The 17,565-nt window shown below is 51.4% G+C and overlaps 1 protein-coding gene across 1 annotated transcript; it reads right to left on the reverse strand.

Annotated features, from left to right (window-relative positions):
* Positions 1 to 13: 13 nt before the first annotated feature.
* On the reverse strand, positions 14 to 16,974 carry phf3 (PHD finger protein 3). Its single transcript, XM_047029166.1, has 17 exons — positions 16,846 to 16,974; positions 15,749 to 15,822; positions 15,185 to 15,447; positions 14,717 to 14,839; positions 12,708 to 14,205; positions 11,886 to 12,258; positions 11,068 to 11,119; positions 10,730 to 10,838; positions 9,555 to 9,711; positions 9,122 to 9,238; positions 8,737 to 8,871; positions 8,460 to 8,598; positions 7,677 to 7,857; positions 7,329 to 7,470; positions 7,097 to 7,186; positions 6,622 to 6,817; positions 14 to 2,559 (listed from the first exon to the last, which is right to left on the reverse strand). The coding sequence occupies exons 3-17, from the start codon at positions 15,420 to 15,422 to the stop codon at positions 668 to 670; spliced, it is 5,442 nt and encodes a 1,813-aa protein (XP_046885122.1). The 5' UTR covers positions 15,423 to 15,447; positions 15,749 to 15,822; positions 16,846 to 16,974; the 3' UTR covers positions 14 to 667.
* Between the last annotated feature and the right edge of the window lie 591 nt (positions 16,975 to 17,565).

Raw genomic sequence — 17,565 nt, forward strand, 5'->3', positions numbered from 1 at the left:
TTCATATCAACAATAAAAAGATAAGCTTTATTAAGAACTGCACATGAACACACTTCGCTTGATTTCTGACAACAAACCAAAATGCAGGTAGAAATTAGCTTAAAAAAGGAAAAGAAAAAAGGCGCTGTTAAAAATAGGACAACGTGGAAATCCTAAGAAGCTGCATTCATGGCACATGTCTGTGTGACTTGACACAAACAGTCTGGTGTCGAGTCTGTAGCTGCAGGACTTTCTGCCCCAGCGGGAGTGTGGACTTCCTCAGACGGCGAGGGGCGGGCCGGCTCCTGCGAGGGCTGGCCTGCTGCCTCCTGAACACCACGGAGCCCCAGTCTCTCACAACATTCCTCTTAGGGCAGCCAGTCACAACGTGACACGATAAAAAGACAATCAAATGAACACATACAAGAACGTGTGGTTTATAACTTGAAAATCACCTTCAGGAGCTGTGAAAGTAGCCTTTTAGGATGTTCTCTTATGAAATCTGTGTTATCGTACTGAAACATTTTCTCTGCTGTATTCTAAATATATAACTGATTTAAAAAAAGGAACAAGACATAAAGCAAATGGCACCAAAACTTGTGGATCATGGGCGTGTCTTTAAAATTCATCCAATCATGGCCGAGTGTCTTTCGAAGTTCTCCTTATATCGGCGTATCAAAATCCTCGATCATGAGTGGCTGTCTCGGGTGCTCCGCCTCCCTTTGTCGTAGTCAGAGTCTCTCCTGTGCCGGTGCCTGTCCCTGTGGCGGCTGTCGTAGTCGTCGCCGTGGTGACGGTCTTTCCTCCTGTCTCCGTAGCGATCTTCTGCAGAGTGTCCGCGGTGCCTGCTCCTGTCCCTGTGCTTGTCCTCGTAGCTCCTGTCGTGTTTCTTCCCTCTGTCGTGGTCTCTCTCCCTGTCGTGGTCTCTCTCCCTGTCGTGGTCTCTCTCCCTGTCGTGGTCTCTCTCCCTGTCGTGGTCTCTCTCCCTGTCGTAGTGTCGGCTCCTCTTCTCATGATGGGATGACTCGCGGGGCCTGTGTCTGTCAGAGCTGTCGCTGTCCTCAGCCGACTGGGACTGAGGCTTGGACTGAGGCTGGGGCTGAGACAGAGGCTGGGGCAAAGGCTGGGGTTGAGGCTGGGACAGAGGCGGGGGCTGAGGCTGGGACAGAGGCGGAGGCTGAGCCAGCATGCTCTCAGGTCCTTCTTTAGTGGAGGACAGAGGCTGGGACAGAGGCTGGGACAGAGGCTGGGACAGAGGCTGGGACAGAGGCTGGGGCTGAGGCTGGGACAGAGGCTGGGACAGAGGCTGGGACAGAGGCTGGGACTGAGGCTGGGACAGAGGCTGGGGCTGAGGCTGGGTCAGCATCCTCTCAGGTGCTTCTTTAGTGGAGGACAGAGGTGGAGGATTGTCAGGGTGTCCCTGCCCCTCACAGGAGGGGGCCTGCCCTAGAGGGGGGAGGCCCGGCGAAGGCCAGACCGCCGCCTGGTTCTTGGGGTCCGGCCGGGGGAGCACGGGAGGGGGCGCGCTGGGGTAACCGTAGCTACCCGGTACCAGAGGGGGCATGTGGGGTGGGTTAGGTGCAGCGATGCTGCAGGGGGGCATCACCGCGGAGGGGCTGGGGTGCTCCGAGGCTCCGGCAGGAGGGTAGGGTGCCGGGGGTCCAGGCTGGCTAAGGGCAGGAGGCCCCCTGCTGGGGTGAGAGCTGGCGCCCTCCTGGGGTGGGTGGTCTGGCTTGGGGGGGCCGGTGGGCTTGGCTGTGGGGGCGGGGTAGCTTCTGAGAACAGGGACGGGCGCTGGAGAGTTGGAGTAGGCTGAGCTCTTCTTCAGGATGCCGCTGGGGGGAGCCGGTTTGAGGATGGGGGAGGGCGTGTCCGTGGAGGGCGCTTTACTAGCCGGGCTGCTGTCCCTGTTGCCGTCGGCAGCAGAGAGGCTGGCCAGGTAGGCGCTGGTGGAGACGTCTGCCGGCTTGTCCTTCAGAGAGGCCGACTCCGCCGCGTGATTGGCCGCGGGGTTGGCGTTGCCAGCTTGCTTCTCCGCCGGGCTGGGAGGCTGCGCTTCCGAATTGGCCGGCTTGGGCTCCTTCTTCTTGATGACGAAGCGGTCCAGTCTGGGAGCTGGGGGGGGCTTGGGGGGGGCGGGCGGCGGGGGCAGGTCCCCCAGCCCTGGGATGGCTATCTGCGTAGGGTTCAGGGGGTCGTCGCTCCCCGCTTGGGCCTGGTCAGGCATGGGGGGCAGCGCGCCCCCCCAGCTCCTCAGCACCCCGGGGAGGAAGCGCAACGGCTTGAGGGAGTCCTGAAGCGCCCCCTCCCCCACCTCAGGAGAGTCTGGCGCGGGCTCCTCGGCGCCCTCCGGCTCGGCGTCTTTCTCCTCGTCTTTCGGCCGAGCGACGGCGAGGGAGGTCAGGTACGTGGTGGCGTCCTCCTCGGCGGGTTGGGGTTTGGGCGTGGGCGCGGCCGGCAGGGGCGTGGTCTCGGGGACGAAGCGGGCCGTCTCGTTGTCGTCCACAGGGAGGAAGTCCCTCTTGGGCCGCTGGCGAATGATGAGGCCCAGCAGGATGTTGGGACGGTTCATCTCCAGACCTGGGGAGGAACACGCAACAGACGACTTGAGACACGCACACACACACCCTGCCCGTAGGCACTAACAGCAACGTTCAGGAGGGGGGGGGGGGGGGGGGGGGGGGGGGGGGGGGGGGGGGTGGAGAGAGACTGAGACAGACAAGGTCAAATCTGAGAAATGGCTTCACTTTTTAGACTACCGTATTTCTTTGATTAAACGCCCCACCAAAAATGAACATTGTGTAATAAACGCAGAAGAAATACGGTAGTGGCAGCATGTCTAATTAAAATGTTCTTGTGTTGCACTAGGGGCACCCACTTCTAGCTAAATAAGTTTCAAATATCACATCAACATACATTACTTAGCAAATGACACTAGCTAGCTAGAGACTAGCTGTTAGTCGGCATTAGAATGGAACATTAGGAAAAAATAACCAGAAAACGAAAAGCAGTCTACACTAATTGCTAACGCCTGTCTAGATTATCTATTGAAATTAAGAACTGGAGGCAGATGCTCTTGCGTTAGCAAGCTAAACTAGTTTACATGGCTGCAGTAGGTAGGTGTTTTCGCTATCTAGCTGTTCTTGCATTCCTTGCAAATCAGCGTTTATAAAAAGCAGATGAGATAGAGCTAACTAGTCTAGCTAACATTGACATATGCTCGTTGCTACATCGGTGATTTGGAAAGACCATACTGTTCAAACTAGCTAAGAACATTTAATGTAGCTAACTAGCAAGCTTGTCAAAAGACACGTTAGAAATACCAGAATTTGTTTGTCTATGACCGCACTGCAGCTACAATTCACTAAATCTCTCTTATTAATTAAACGCCTCGAATAAACGCTGCACCAAAAATAAACAGTGTAATAAACGCAGATGCGTTTTATCGAATAAATACGGTATATAATATAATAAAATGGTCAATAGGTTACAAGGTTGTAAGGAGTCATGTTTAGAGTCTGTGTGGTGTTACAAGACTGAAGGGAGTAGTGTCAGGTTAGAAGGTCGTGTGGTGTTACAAGACTGAAGGGAGTAGTGTCAGGTTAGAAGGTTGTGTGGTGTTACAAGACTGAAGGGAGTAGTGTCAGGTTGGAAGGTTGTGTGGTGTTACAAGACTGAAGGGAGTAGTGTCAGGTTAGAAGGTCGTGTGGTGTTACAAGACTGAAGGGAGTAGTGTCAGGTTAGAAGGTTGTGTGGTGTTACAAGACTGAAGGGAGTAGTGTCAGGTTAGAAGGTTGTGTGGTGTTACAAGACTGAAGGGAGTAGTGTCAGGTTAGAAGGTCGTGTGGTGTTACAAGACTGAAGGGAGTAGTGTCAGGTTAGAAGGTCGTGTGGTGTTACAAGACTAAAGGGAGTAGTGTCAGGTTAGAAGGTTGTGTGGTGTTACAAGACTGAAGGGAGTAGTGTCAGGTTAGAAGGTCGTGTGGTGTTACAAGACTGAAGGGAGTAGTGTCAGGTTAGAAGGTCGTGTGGTGTTACAAGACTGAAGGGAGTAGTGTCAGGTTAGAAGGTCGTGTGGTGTTACAAGACTGAAGGGAGTAGTGTCAGGTTAGAAGGTCGTGTGGTGTTACAAGACTGAAGGGAGTAGTGTCAGGTTAGAAGGTCGTGTGGTGTTACAAGACTGAAGGGAGTAGTGTCAGGTTAGAAGGTCGTGTGGTGTTACAAGACTGAAGGGAGTAGTGTCAGGTTAGAAGGTCGTGTGGTGTTACAAGACTGAAGGGAGTAGTGTCAGGTTAGAAGGTCGTGTGGTGTTACAAGACTGAAGGGAGTAGTGTCAGGTTAGAAGGTCGTGTGGTGTTACAAGACTGAAGGGAGTAGTGTCAGGTTAGAAGGTCGTGTGGTGTTACAAGGCTGCAGGGAGTAGTGTCAGGTTAGAAGGTTGTGTGGTGTTACAAGGCTGCAGGGAGTAGTGTCAGGTTAGAAGGTTGTGTGGTGTTACAAGGCTGCAGGGAGTAGTGTCAGGTTAGAAGGTTGTGTGGTGTTACAAGGCTGCAGGGAGTAGTGTCAGGTTAGAAGGTCGTGTGGTGTTACAAGGCTGCAGGGAGTAGTGTCAGGTTAGAAGGTTGTGTGGTGTTACAAGGCTGCAGGGAGTAGTGTCAGGTTAGAAGGTCGTGTGGTGTTACAAGGCTGCAGGGAGTAGTGTCAGGTTAGAAGGTCGTGTGGTGTTACAAGGCTGCAGGGAGTAGTGTCAGGTTAGAAGGTCGTGTGGTGTTACAGGCTGCAGGGAGTAGTGTCAGGTTAGAAGGTCGTGTGGTGTTACAAGGCTGCAGGGAGTAGTGTCAGGTTAGAAGGTCGTGTGGTGTTACAAGGCTGCAGGGAGTGGTGTCAGGTTAGAAGGTCGTGTGGTGTTACAAGGCTGCAGGGAGTAGTGTCAGGTTAGAAGGTTGTGTGGTGTTACAAGACTGAAGGGAGTAGTGTCAGGTTAGAAGGTCGTGTGGTGTTACAAGGCTGCAGGGAGTAGTGTCAGGTTAGAAGGTTGTGTGGTGTTACAAGACTGAAGGGAGTAGTGTCAGGTTAGAAGGTCGTGTGGTGTTACAAGGCTGCAGGGAGTAGTGTCAGGTTAGAAGGTTGTGTGGTGTTACAAGGCTGCAGGGAGTAGTGTCAGGTTAGAAGGTTGTGTGGTGTTACAAGGCTGCAGGGAGTAGTGTCAGGTTAGAAGGTCGTGTGGTGTTACAAGGCTGCAGGGAGTAGTGTCAGGTTAGAAGGTTGTGTGGTGTTACAAGGCTGCAGGGAGTAGTGTCAGGTTAGAAGGTCGTGCGGTGTTACAAGGCTGCAGGGAGTAGTGTCAGGTTAGAAGGTCGTGTGGTGTTACAAGCCTGCAGGGAGTAGTGTCAGGTTAGAAGGTTGTGTGGTGTTACAAGGCTGCAGGGAGTAGTGTCAGGTTAGAAGGTCGTGTGGTGTTACAAGGCTGCAGGGAGTAGTGTCAGGTTAGAAGGTCGTGTGGTGTTACAAGACTGAAGGGAGTAGTGTCAGGTTGGAAGGTTGTGTGGTGTTACAAGGCTGCAGGGAGTAGTGTCAGGTTAGAAGGTTGTGTGGTGTTACAAGACTGAAGGGAGTAGTGTCAGGTTAGAAGGTCGTGTGGTGTTACAAGACTGAAGGGAGTAGTGTCAGGTTAGAAGGTTGTGTGGTGTTACAAGACTGAAGGGAGTAGTGTCAGGTTAGAAGGTTGTGTGGTGTTACAAGACTGAAGGGAGTAGTGTCAGGTTAGAAGGTCGTGTGGTGTTACAAGACTGAAGGGAGCAGTGTCAGGTTAGAAGGTCGTGTGGTGTTACAAGACTGAAGGGAGTAGTGTCAGGTTGGAAGGTCGTGTGGTGTTACAAGGCTGCAGGGAGTAGTGTCAGGTTAGAAGGTCGTGTGGTGTTACAAGGCTGCAGGGAGTAGTGTCAGGTTAGAAGGTTGTGGGGTGTTACAAGGCTGCAGGGAGTAGTGTCAGGTTAGAAGGTCGTGTGGTGTTACAAGGCTGCAGGGAGTAGTGTCAGGTTAGAAGGTTGTGTGGTGTTACAAGACTGAAGGGAGTAGTGTCAGGTTGGAAGGTTGTGTGGTGTTACAAGGCTGCAGGGAGTAGTGTCAGGTTAGAAGGTTGTGTGGTGTTACAAGACTGAAGGGAGTAGTGTCAGGTTGGAAGGTTGTGTGGTGTTACAAGGCTGCAGGGAGTAGTGTCAGGTTAGAAGGTTGTGTGGTGTTACAAGGCTGCAGGGAGTAGTGTCAGGTTAGAAGGTTGTGTGGTGTTACAAGGCTGCAGGGAGTAGTGTCAGGTTAGAAGGTCGTGTGGTGTTACAAGGCTGCAGGGAGTAGTGTCAGGTTAGAAGGTCGTGTGGTGTTACAAGGCTGCAGGGAGTAGTGTCAGGTTAGAAGGTCGTGTGGTGTTACAAGGCTGCAGGGAGTAGTGTCAGGTTAGAAGGTTGTGTGGTGTTACAAGGCTGCAGGGAGTAGTGTCAGGTTAGAAGGTCGTGTGGTGTTACAAGGCTGCAGGGAGTAGTGTCAGGTTAGAAGGTTGTGTGGTGTTACAAGGCTGCAGGGAGTAGTGTCAGGTTAGAAGGTCGTGTGGTGTTACAAGGCTGCAGGGAGTAGTGTAAGCCTTACCAGGCCCATCAAAGGGGACCAGCTGGTGAGGTACTTTCTCGATGGCTCCCAGCGGGATGAGGTACATGTCTTTCACCCTCTTCAGGTTGTTGGCCACCACCCCGAAGCGCTTCCGGCTGCTGAAGTACGCATACAGCAGCGTGTAGGAGATCTCGTCCTCCTCCGTCTCCGGGGAAAAGCGAATCAAACACACCTCCTGGGAAGAAACACACATGGTGAACAGATGGCCAGACGCTCTCTCTCACACACATAGTCGGGGATTAACTTATCTTCCCTGAAGGAAAATACTTACAACTATAAATGCATGCGAACTTTATACATTCAGCGACCTCTAAATCTCTCTATCCCTCGTCGGTCTCACTTGTCCCTCTCTCGTGGTCTCTATATCGAAGATGAAGCTTGGCTCCTTATCAGAAGTGTAAGGCAAGTGAGTGTGCCTCAGCGCGAGGCAGTGTTTCCCCAGGCCCAGACTCACTTTGGTGCCAGTGGCGCGGATCTTCTCCAGGTAGTCCCAGACGGTCTGAGGGCTGATTCGGCCTCCGACCTGGATGCTGTCGGGCAGGTCCTGGGAGGGGCAGCGAGGACAGGGGTTAAGGGGGACTCAACTACAGCATCGTAGCAAAGCACTGGGTGCAGGTGGAGCTCTGCATTTCGTACGGAGATGTGTCTTGTGTGTGTGTGTGTGTCTGAAACATGGCTGCGGTCACCTCGTTCAGGCTGTCCAGGACCCCGGATACCGGGTACATCTTGGTGACCATCTTAGCCACGGCGGCCATGTTGAGAAACCCTCTCCACAGCGGTTTCAGGTTGGCCAGGAAGACCGTCTCGTCATCTCTGGTGTAGTTGGACCTGGGACACACAAACACACACTTCAGAAGCGCTGTGACTGGCTTGTGTGGAAGACATACTGGACGTGATTGAGTGGAGGGGATAGTCTGAATGTGTAACTTCTTGAAGGAAACGTTTATTCATCTCACAATTGTGGTACAAACACTGTGGTCCAAGCAATCGTGCGTGGCTTAGGTGTGTGTGTGCGGCCGTGCGTGCCTACAGACCTGGCCTCGCCGCTGGAGGTCTTAGTGTTGTGGAGGTTGTCCTCCAGGACGTTGACGTGTAGCTCGTCCTCCAGGGCGGGGGAGGCCGGGGGCCGGGAACCCCCCTCCGAGGCCTGCCTCTTCACCACCGTGGTGGACACCACCTTGGTAGGAACCTCTTCTACAGGAGGGGCCATGCGGCCTGGAACCACGCCCGGAACAAACAACGTCAGTCAATGAAAATGAGGATATGTCTACAGGTTGGTGTAGGGCTGAGGATGTGTCTACAGGTTGGTGTAGGGCTGAGGATGTCTACAGGTTGATGTAGGGCTGAGGATGTGTTTACAGGTAGGTGTAGGGCTGAGGATGTGTCTACAGGTTGGTGTAGGGCTGAGGATGTGTCTACAGGTTGGTGTAGGGCTGAGGATGTCTACAGGTTGGTGTAGGGCTGAGGATGTGTTTACAGGTTAGTGTGGGGCTGAGGATGTCTACAGGTTGGTGTAGGGCTGAGGATGTGTCTACAGGTTGGTGTAGGGCTGAGGATGTGTCTACAGGTTGGTGTAGGGCTGAGGATGTCTACAGGTTGGTGTAGGGCTGAGGATGTGTTTACAGGTTAGTGTGGGGCTGAGGATGTCTACAGGTTGGTGTAGGGCTGAGGATGTGTCTACAGGTTGGTGTAGGGCTGAGGATGTGTCTACAGGTTGGTGTAGGGCTGAGGATGTGTCTCGGAGGAGGGGCCTTGGGCTGGTAGCTGTCTAGGAGCAGGGGCCTGGGGCTGGTAGCTGTCTTGGAGGCCTGGGGTACCTGTGCAGATCCTACAGTGGAGGTCAAACAGGTGGGACTTGTGGAGGGCTGTGGTGTCTTTGGTGGTCTTGCTGCTTCCGGCATCTGCTAGCAGCTCTGGAGGAGGGTCTCCAGGGTCGTCCTTGGAACCAGGCTCCGGCTGAACACAAACACACAAACGTGACGGTCTGAATCACACATGAGCTAAGCTAGGGCAGTGCTGCTGTGTGTGTGTGGTTGGGGTGTGTGTGTGTATGTGTGGTGTGTGTATATGGGGTGTGTGGTGTGTGTGTACTACCTCTCCACTGTCCACAGTGGCTTCCGGGGCCTTCGCTGGCTCCTGACTCTCGATCTCGATCTCTCCTTTGTGGGTGATCTTGGTGATGGGCCTCCTCTCCGCCTCCCTTTGTTCCTTCTCGATCATCTCAATGGTCTGGATCCACAAACACACACACAGAAACAGTTAGTGGCAGGTGGTTAAGGGCGTGTTCCCAGACAGACAGGGCTGTGTTCCCAGACAGACAGGGCTGTGTTCTCAGACAGACAGGGCTGTGTTCCCAGACAGACAGGGCTGTGTTCCCAGACAGACAGGGCTGTGTTCCCAGACAGACAGGGCTGTGTTCCCAGACAGACAGGGCTGTGTTCCCAGACAGACAGGGCTGTGTTCTCAGGTTCTCCCTTACGTGTCGGTTCTCCCGCTGTCTCCAGGCAGCCAGCTCCTTGGAGGCCAGTTCCTCGGGACTCATCCTGATCAGGTGGTCTGGGGAGATCTCTCCTTTCAGAACCCTCTTGAACAACACCTGCACAACCCCAGGGGGAACACAGTCAGCAGACGGCCATGGCAACAACACCCCCCTGCACAGCAACAGCATCCCCCTGCACAGCAACAGCACGTCACATCACAACAACACAGCACTTCCTCACACAACAACGGCTAGAGACAAAATATATAAACATCCCCTGCACCTCTTCTGTTAGAATTGCATCCAACAATATGCACACGTCCTCCTCTCCTCATCCCCTGCTCCCCTCTGCTCGCCCTCTACGGACCCTCGTCAGCGTGAGAAGCACAGCAATGAGGCGGAAGGCGCAGCGGGCCAGGCGCAGTGTACTCACATTGTTTTTGGTATCTTTCAGGTTGAACATGAGACTCCTGTACTTGCTCTTGTACTTGCTGTCGGTGTCTTTGTAGTAGTGGAACAGCTCTCGCTCCGTCTTCTTGGCAACTTCGGCAGCTTTCTCCAGCGGCGTCTTCAAGTCCGACTCCTTCAACCTGGGCACAGAGCACAAGCTCACTGGCTGTTTCCCATCATGGGCCTCCTCCCCTGTACGGTGCACTACATTCATGTTTCTAAACCCTTTCAGTTGGAGTGTCTTAATTCCGACGGTGGAATTGACATGCTATAAAAGTGGGCAATCACGCATGCCAACTACGTTTTATTAGCAGCTTCAAAATGCTGATGAGATAGTGGAAAAGTTGCCGCGGAAACCGGAAGTTCTGCTTCATTTGCTTTCACCTCATGCAAGGCCCTAGATGGAGGTTCAAATGTGCTGTGTTGCGGATCAGAGAAGGAGGTGGTTCGAACACAGCTACTGGCTTTGTAGGTCACAGTGTGTATTACACACAGCCATTAAGTAGAAAAGAACAGGACGATAATGACAGAGATAGTGAAAATGTAGTTGTGGGCCATCTTCAGATGACAAAAAATGAATATACGATTACATCGGTACGCTAACACACACCATTGTCTGCTTGGCACTGGAGTTTTATAACTTGTAAATACAAACTTTTGATCTCAAATATTTGAAGATATGTGGTGGCCCAACAGGTAAGCCCCCCTAGACCCTCCTAGCCAGCTAGCATCCAGACCCACCCTGCAGTGTGCCCCAGCTAGCATCCAGACCCACCCTGCAGTGTGACCCAGCTAGCATCCAGACCCACCCTGCAGTGTGACCCAGCTAGCATCCAGACCCACCCTGCAGTGTGACCCAGCTAGCATCCAGACCCACCCTGCAGTGTGACCCAGCTAGCATCCAGACCCACCCTGCAGTGTGACCCAGCTAGCATCCAGACCCACCCTGCAGTGTGACCCAGCTAGCATCCAGACCCACCCTGCAGTTTGACCCAGCTAGCATCCAGACCCACCCTGCAGTGTGACCCAGCTAGTATCCACACCCACCCTGCAGTGTGCCCCAGACCCACCCTGCAGTGTGACCCAGCTAGCATCCAGACCCACCCTGCAGTGTGACCCAGCTGGCATCCAGACCCACCCTGCAGTGTTACTACTTACCGCTTCACTAGAATCTCCTTCAGGGAATCTCTGACGCTCCTCCTGATCTCGTCCAGCGACGGTCTCCTTGACGACGAGGGAGAGACTCTGGTCTTGCTCCCGTGGAACCCTGCAGAACAGGAACGCTTGTTATTCCCCCAACACACCACTGGGGACAAGCACTTCCTCCAGCTGGTAAGTTGCTAGAATGTGCCGGTCAATTCAATTCACTTTATTCATCCCGAAGGAAATTCCTCCTTGACAGGGAATGTGTATATTATCATGATGTGCTGGCTGCGAAGGCATTTTAAAATGTTGAATGAAGAATGAATGATTGAATCTGTCAGGCAATCACAAACCTGTTCTGAGGGAGTCTTTGCTCTCTGTTGATTGTCTTCTGTCCCCTGAGTCCTACACACACACATCACATCACATTAATTACCAACAGTGAACAGTCAACTCATATGTAATCTATCTTCATGTGTATCACCAATAGTAAACAATAGACTTTTGAAATATGTGGCAAGATTTCCGTTTTTTTTTTTACTTTTACATCCCTCAAAACTAACGTAGCATTAACGTTCAAGTTTAGACAGTTGGTAGCTTTTAGACTAGGATGTCAGAAAATGTACAATAACTTGTGTGTGTAAGACAGTTATCGCATCTCCATGGTGACGAAGACAGTGAAGTAACAGCTGAGTGGATGAGTGATGTGTCCAACCCAGGACGGTTACCACTGGCATACATATGCGCAATAGATCTATATAACCCTGTACAATGAAACCAATGGATAAGCCCCATTAGTGCTACCTGTGACCCAAATCAAACGCACCTCACCCACTCACATAAACAAGCTTTTCAACAACTGTAACTGCAGTGAGTGTGTTTACAGTGCACCATGGCAACCCAGCTACCTTTGAGTACGAGGTGCAGCAAAGGAGAGGAGACAACGGGCAACAAACCTATGTGTGGTAGCAACACTGCCTGTGATCAAATATCAGAACGCTAATTAGCTGAGGGGGACAAAACGTTTTGGCTAAACCTACAAAACATTGAGCAACAGGAATAAAAAATAAAATAAAAGCACTGTTTTGTATGGACGACATGGTGTATAAGGAGTACCATTTCATGGATAACAAACCAATGTGTTGTCATGGAGATCTGCACACTCTAGTACCTTTCTGGAAGGTTGGACTCCGCCTGAGGTGGGTGGGTGTGGGGAACAGGGTTTCTGCTTGGCACCCACTTTGCCTTCGTGGCCTTCAGGCTTGGTGTGGCCCTCAGGCTTGGTGTGGCCCTCAGGCTTGGTGTGGCCCTCAGGCTTGGTGTGGCCCTCGGGCTTAGCGTGGGCCTCAGGCTTGGTCTGGCTCTCAGGCTTGGCTCCATCTCCCTGGGCCGGGCTCTCCTCCACCCGGGCCCTCTCCTCAGCACAGCACTTCAGACACACATACATCTGGTCCTGCGCCTCCATCTCCTGCACCTTCTGCAGGTCCAGGCCCACGCAGTCGCCGTGGAACCAGTCGTCGCAGCGGCCACAGCCCACCATGAACCTGAGGGCGACAGGGAGGAGAGGGATGTAGAGCACGCCCTGAGGGAGCACCAGGGGGCCGTGCTACACAGACAAACCTGGAGGCTGTACGTCTTTGTGAGTTCAGGGCAAAAACAGACAAGGCTGAGCACAGCCACACCACTGAATGTAAAACAAGTATATTGTTGTCTCATTCAGCTATAACTTCATAAACATAGTACAGGCACACAGTAAAGGGCAAAAACACAACAACTAAGTTTGATAAAACAATCCAACTAAGTTTTTGGGATAAAATATTTGAAAAAATGAATACATGAGAGCAAAAGCACATCAGTGCAGCATTACTGCTTCAGAAGAACCAGGCAGAGCGAAAGCACATCAGTGCAGCATTACTGCTTCAGAAGGACCAGGCAGAGCAAAAGCACATCAGTGCAGCATTACAGCTTCAGAAGGACCAGGCGGAACACTCACGTGTTGTTGTGATGTTTGCTGCACAGCCCACAGTGCCTCGTCCCATCCCAGGTCTCGGAACCCGACTGCTCCTCCTCTGCATCCTCCTTCTTGGTCGCCGGGGCGGTCGCCGGGGCGTTGTCAGGGATGAAGAGCTGGGGCTCCTCCACAGAGATGCTCCTGGAGGTCCTGGTCTTGTGCTTCTGCAGGAGGAGGGGCTTCTCCACCTTCTTCGCTTTGGGCTTCTCCAGACTCTCCTCATCGGCCGACGAGTGCGTCCTCTTCTGAGGATGGTTACCGTGGTGTCCAGGGTTCCCATGGTGACCAGGGTTCCCTTGGTGTCCAGGGTTCAGGTGGTGACCAGGGTTCCCGTGGTGACCAGGGTTTCCAGGGTGCTGGGGGGGTTTCCCAGGCGTTGGGTGGGGTTTCCCAGGTGATGGGTGGGGCTTTCCAGGTGATGGGTGGGGCGTGGGGTGTGGTCTGGATCCGGGATGGGGGTTGGGTTTGGACAACCCTGGAGGTCTGACGGGATGGTCGTCTCTCTTGGCCGGAGCACGGGATGGATCCAGCGCTTTGGCCTTCAGCCTCACGGGGCGGCCGTCCACCAGCCTCGGCCTCTTGCCGGCTGGGCGAGCGGAGAGGTTCTCCATGCGCCTCTTCAAGGACAGAAGGCCTTGCTTCTCCCTCAGGGCTTTGATGGCTTGGATATCCCTCCTCTGGGGGTTCTTGGAGGGGAACTGTTGGGGTCCTTTGAGGGGCCCCTTCAACATGCCACTCGGGCGTCCGGACACAAGGGGCTTGTTCTTGACAGAAGACAATCCCTGCTTAAGATTCAGCTGCTTTTTGGCTGGCAACCCCTGTTTCTTGTTGCTAGTGTTGTTGTTGCCTGCAACTTTATTGACCGCCGCAACTTTACTGACAGCCTCAACTTTGTTGTCTTCACTGTTGTTGTTGTTGTTGTTGTGTACGGCCGGAGGCTTCTTAGCGCCGTCTCTCGTCCTGCTGGCGGGCCCAGGCTTCCGGGCGACTCGCTGCTCGTGAAGTTTGGTCTCAGCGAGACACAGCGTGCCGTTGGCGGCCTGGACGTCGTTAGGGTTGACGTAGGGGCCCAGGCCGAGCGGTACCTCGTCCTGGCGGCTGGCGGCCTGCGCGACGCTCACGCCTGCCGGCGTCTCCGCGCTAGCGGACGGCTCCGGCACCACGGCGTACTCCACCTCTCCTCCGTCCTCCAGGCAGATGGTCTGGGCGCCGGCTGCCTCCGCGTACGAGGGCCCGGGGAGCAGCTCGATCCGGAAGCCCCCCACGGTGACGGTCAGGCGCCTCAGCACCACCACGGGGCTCAGCCAGCCCCCTAGGTCCAGGTCCGAGATCGACACCCGGCCCCCCAGGTGGAGATCTCGCCGGATCTGCGCCACGCTCGCTCCCTTCTCAATCAGAAACGTATTCTGGGGCTTGTTCATCGTCTTCCTGCCGGGTCTCCCAGGAGACTTAGTGTTCGTGGATTTTAAAGTTCCTCGATCTGAAACGGGTTGAAATCGCACAAATAAATCCTGCTTCAACTATGAAGCAGTAATGCAAGAAACTAGTGTTGGTCGAAGATAAGAACATTTGGTTGCAACACGCAGTCAAATAAGACACATAATATCAGCATTTACTTCGCCTAAACAAAGGTGTTTTGTGTAAATGTACATTCCAAAAACAGCCGGTCTGGGAAATCAGTGTGGTGGTGTTTTTATCGACCAGTGAATGTCAAACAGCTCTTAATAACTACTAGAGGCTGGTAATGTCGATTCTAAAACAAGTGTTTTTCTACATCAAAACCGCTGCACAGCTTCAAAAGCTGACATTTATCAGCCATTTGTGAGGACAAGAATAGATTAACTGGAATTCATAGATCTGCTCCTCTTAACATCCATTTCTAATGGTCAAACCAAACTTTGTTTCTTACTAAATCTTGAGTGAACTGGCGATCTTGCGAACAAAATGCAATCCTCTGAATCGTAGTGTGATGAGGGTGACTTGGTTCGTACCTGTGGGTGCTCCCAGGGGGTGCTTCCTGGGCCGTCCCACCGGGCGCTTCACTCGTGGGGTTTCAGCCTGAGGCGTTTGTGTCCCGGCGGTCCCCAGGGCAGCCCCGGGTCCTTCCAGCCCACCTGGCAGAGAGACGCAGGTTCAAACCACATACGTTCAGATAACTGTGCACGGTTACAGAACAATATCAACAGCAGGGGTAACACGTACAATACTCATAACAGCAGTTATGAGTATTGTACAGTTATGAAAAATCTAAATAATTCGAAATAACGCAAATGAATGTGCCTAGGAATATAATGTAGGACGTAACGTTGAACTATACAAGCTCCAAGGGAAACAGTGCTGAAGAAATTTGACCGAAAACACCTGAAATGTAATCCACTTTTCTGTGTAACTTTCAAAAGAGAAATTAGAGGAAGAGTTGATGGGAATTATTTTAGCATCAATCTGCGAGGATCACATACCCGCGGCACCTGCGATCTGAAAGTTAGGGTCATCGCCATCCAAGAGGTTGAACTGGGAGCTTGCCGACCCAAACATTGGATCTTTGTCACTCAACATGTTCTTTAACGAGTCTTCCAGCTGATCAAGGCCTGCTCCAAACTCATTACTCGCTTCACATTCCAGGTTCTGGCCAATTAAAAGAGAGTCGTCCAACTGGTCACTGGGAATTAGGTGGTTAAAGGTGTCTGCTATATCCATGAATGCTGTTGCCCTCTGGTCAGGCCTGCAGGGAAAAGACCCAACACCAATCAACAAGCAGCTTCAAATTAAGACCATACCGTTTTTGATATTGTCTATTTGTAAGTTGTTTTAGAAGATAAAAGCATATGCTAGGTGAATAAATGTGAACATTTCATTACCTTCGTTTCAATCAAACTTAAATTGTATATAGTTGTTGTCAGAATGTTGATTATTGAACAGAACCACATGTTTTATTCCATACGTGTAAACTGTTTTGACTTTGTTTCGCAAACCAAAAGCATGGTGAAGCCTGCAGCTAACACTAGCAGAGATACATTTCATACCTTGATGACCGACACCTCTAGTTATCTTCATTACAGGACTGCACACACCACCAACGTGTTGAACTTCCAATGGTCTGAAAAAAACAAATGGACTTGAGTGTCTGAAAGTAAACGTCCTTAATTGTTACGAGCTACGGTAACGCTAGCGATGGTAGCTGTAAACCCACATCATCAACAAGCTTGGGAGCCACGGGCTAGGGCTACATCTTGGGACTATACTCTTCTGGCCTTTCCTTTTGAACGTAAACATTGAAAGAGATGTATGCATGCAATTTACAGGTTACACCAATGCATACATAACAACATACCTGTCCTTTCTCTTGACTGAATCAAATGTTAGAGCCCTTCCCGATTCAATACAAATTCACATTTCAGCAACTAGACGGAGCCCTTAGCGTTTGGCTGATTGGCTCTCCAGATAACGGTTCATTGCTAGACTAGCAATAATAACGTTATAAAAACGGTCATAAATCTGTATACACTACAGGCAGTTAGCAGCCAGGTAGTTAAAATAACAAATACACCAAAATGAGAAAAGATACGTATTTCCAGCTAGATAGTTGAAGTTAATGACTAGGCTACCCACTCTGCTGGATCGTGAGCTGCTATCAGCCAGACTAGCATACAATGCAAGTAAGTTGGAGCTGGCCTGCAAGTGACAGCAATGCAGCGAGGGCGATAAGCTCGCATTGGCTATTTGGTTTCTAGGACCAACTATTAGCCTAGCTAGCAAGTATGGCTCCGTGGCATGATTAAGTAAACTAGGAAGTTTACAAATCTAGACTAAATAAATGGTTCGTGTAGGCGCGCTGCAGAAATTGCATGTGCACAATATATTGTGTTCCAATTTCTGAATTAAGCGCGTCAGTTCGCGGTTAAACTGTACTCCATGGCTATCTATAAATATGGCGAGGTGAAAGCTGTGTAGGCCAACCATAGTTTGTTTGCATGTTTACTGGCTAGGCTAGCTAACTTAGCTTGTAAGCTAGCTAACGTTCGTTTGATTGTGTTCACGCCCCCTTTCGTCCCCATAAATGCACCGACTTGGGAAGTTTTGTTTTCTATGTGCACGCCATTTAAGAAATGACAACGCTTACCCGTCGTTTGTACGTTAAGATTCGCGCATTTCTACACAGTTTTGTTGACTCCTGCCCATCGCAGTCCTAAATCCCCTCCGCCGAGGCTACTTCCTGGAGCTCCGCCGCCATTCGACTTAGATGCTGCAAAGCCGCTCAGACGACTTTGGCGTCGTCACGTGGCTCGTGTTTACCAACACCATTTCGTAAACTGGGGTAGCCCGGCGGGATCTTTTCCCGGGTGGCTTTGTTTCGGAACGGCGTGAAATCAACCTGTTACCGTCTACTCCTCTATTCTCCATCCGTAAAATTTTAAAGCAGTTCCCTCAAAACCCTCCTGCGAAATATTATGCGGGTTTATATTTTATTTTTGAATGTTTGTGTCTTTAGGAGGCTACGTAGTACAGGATTAATCCACTGGAGGACGCCATACGCACAATAATGGAAAAGGAGGCTACTACCACTATCCTTTTTCTAAACCGCATTTTAAAAAAAATACATTAGGCCTACCCGTTTCCATCATTCCGTGTCATTCTCACAACTTTCATGGTAAATGAATGTATTTTCATCTGGCCATAACATTTTGCTACGTTTAATATGATTCGGTAACATTTACATGGTAGCATATTACATTTTTCGACAAATAAGCTATTCGGTTGTTGACAATGTAATTTACATTCATGAAGTCTTTACTTGCAGACTGCATGGTGAAAAAGACTAACGATGAAAAAGAATTAAATA

This window comes from Hypomesus transpacificus, chromosome 11, assembly GCF_021917145.1.
Source record: "Hypomesus transpacificus isolate Combined female chromosome 11, fHypTra1, whole genome shotgun sequence".
Taxonomy (NCBI): Eukaryota; Metazoa; Chordata; class Actinopteri; order Osmeriformes; family Osmeridae; genus Hypomesus; species Hypomesus transpacificus.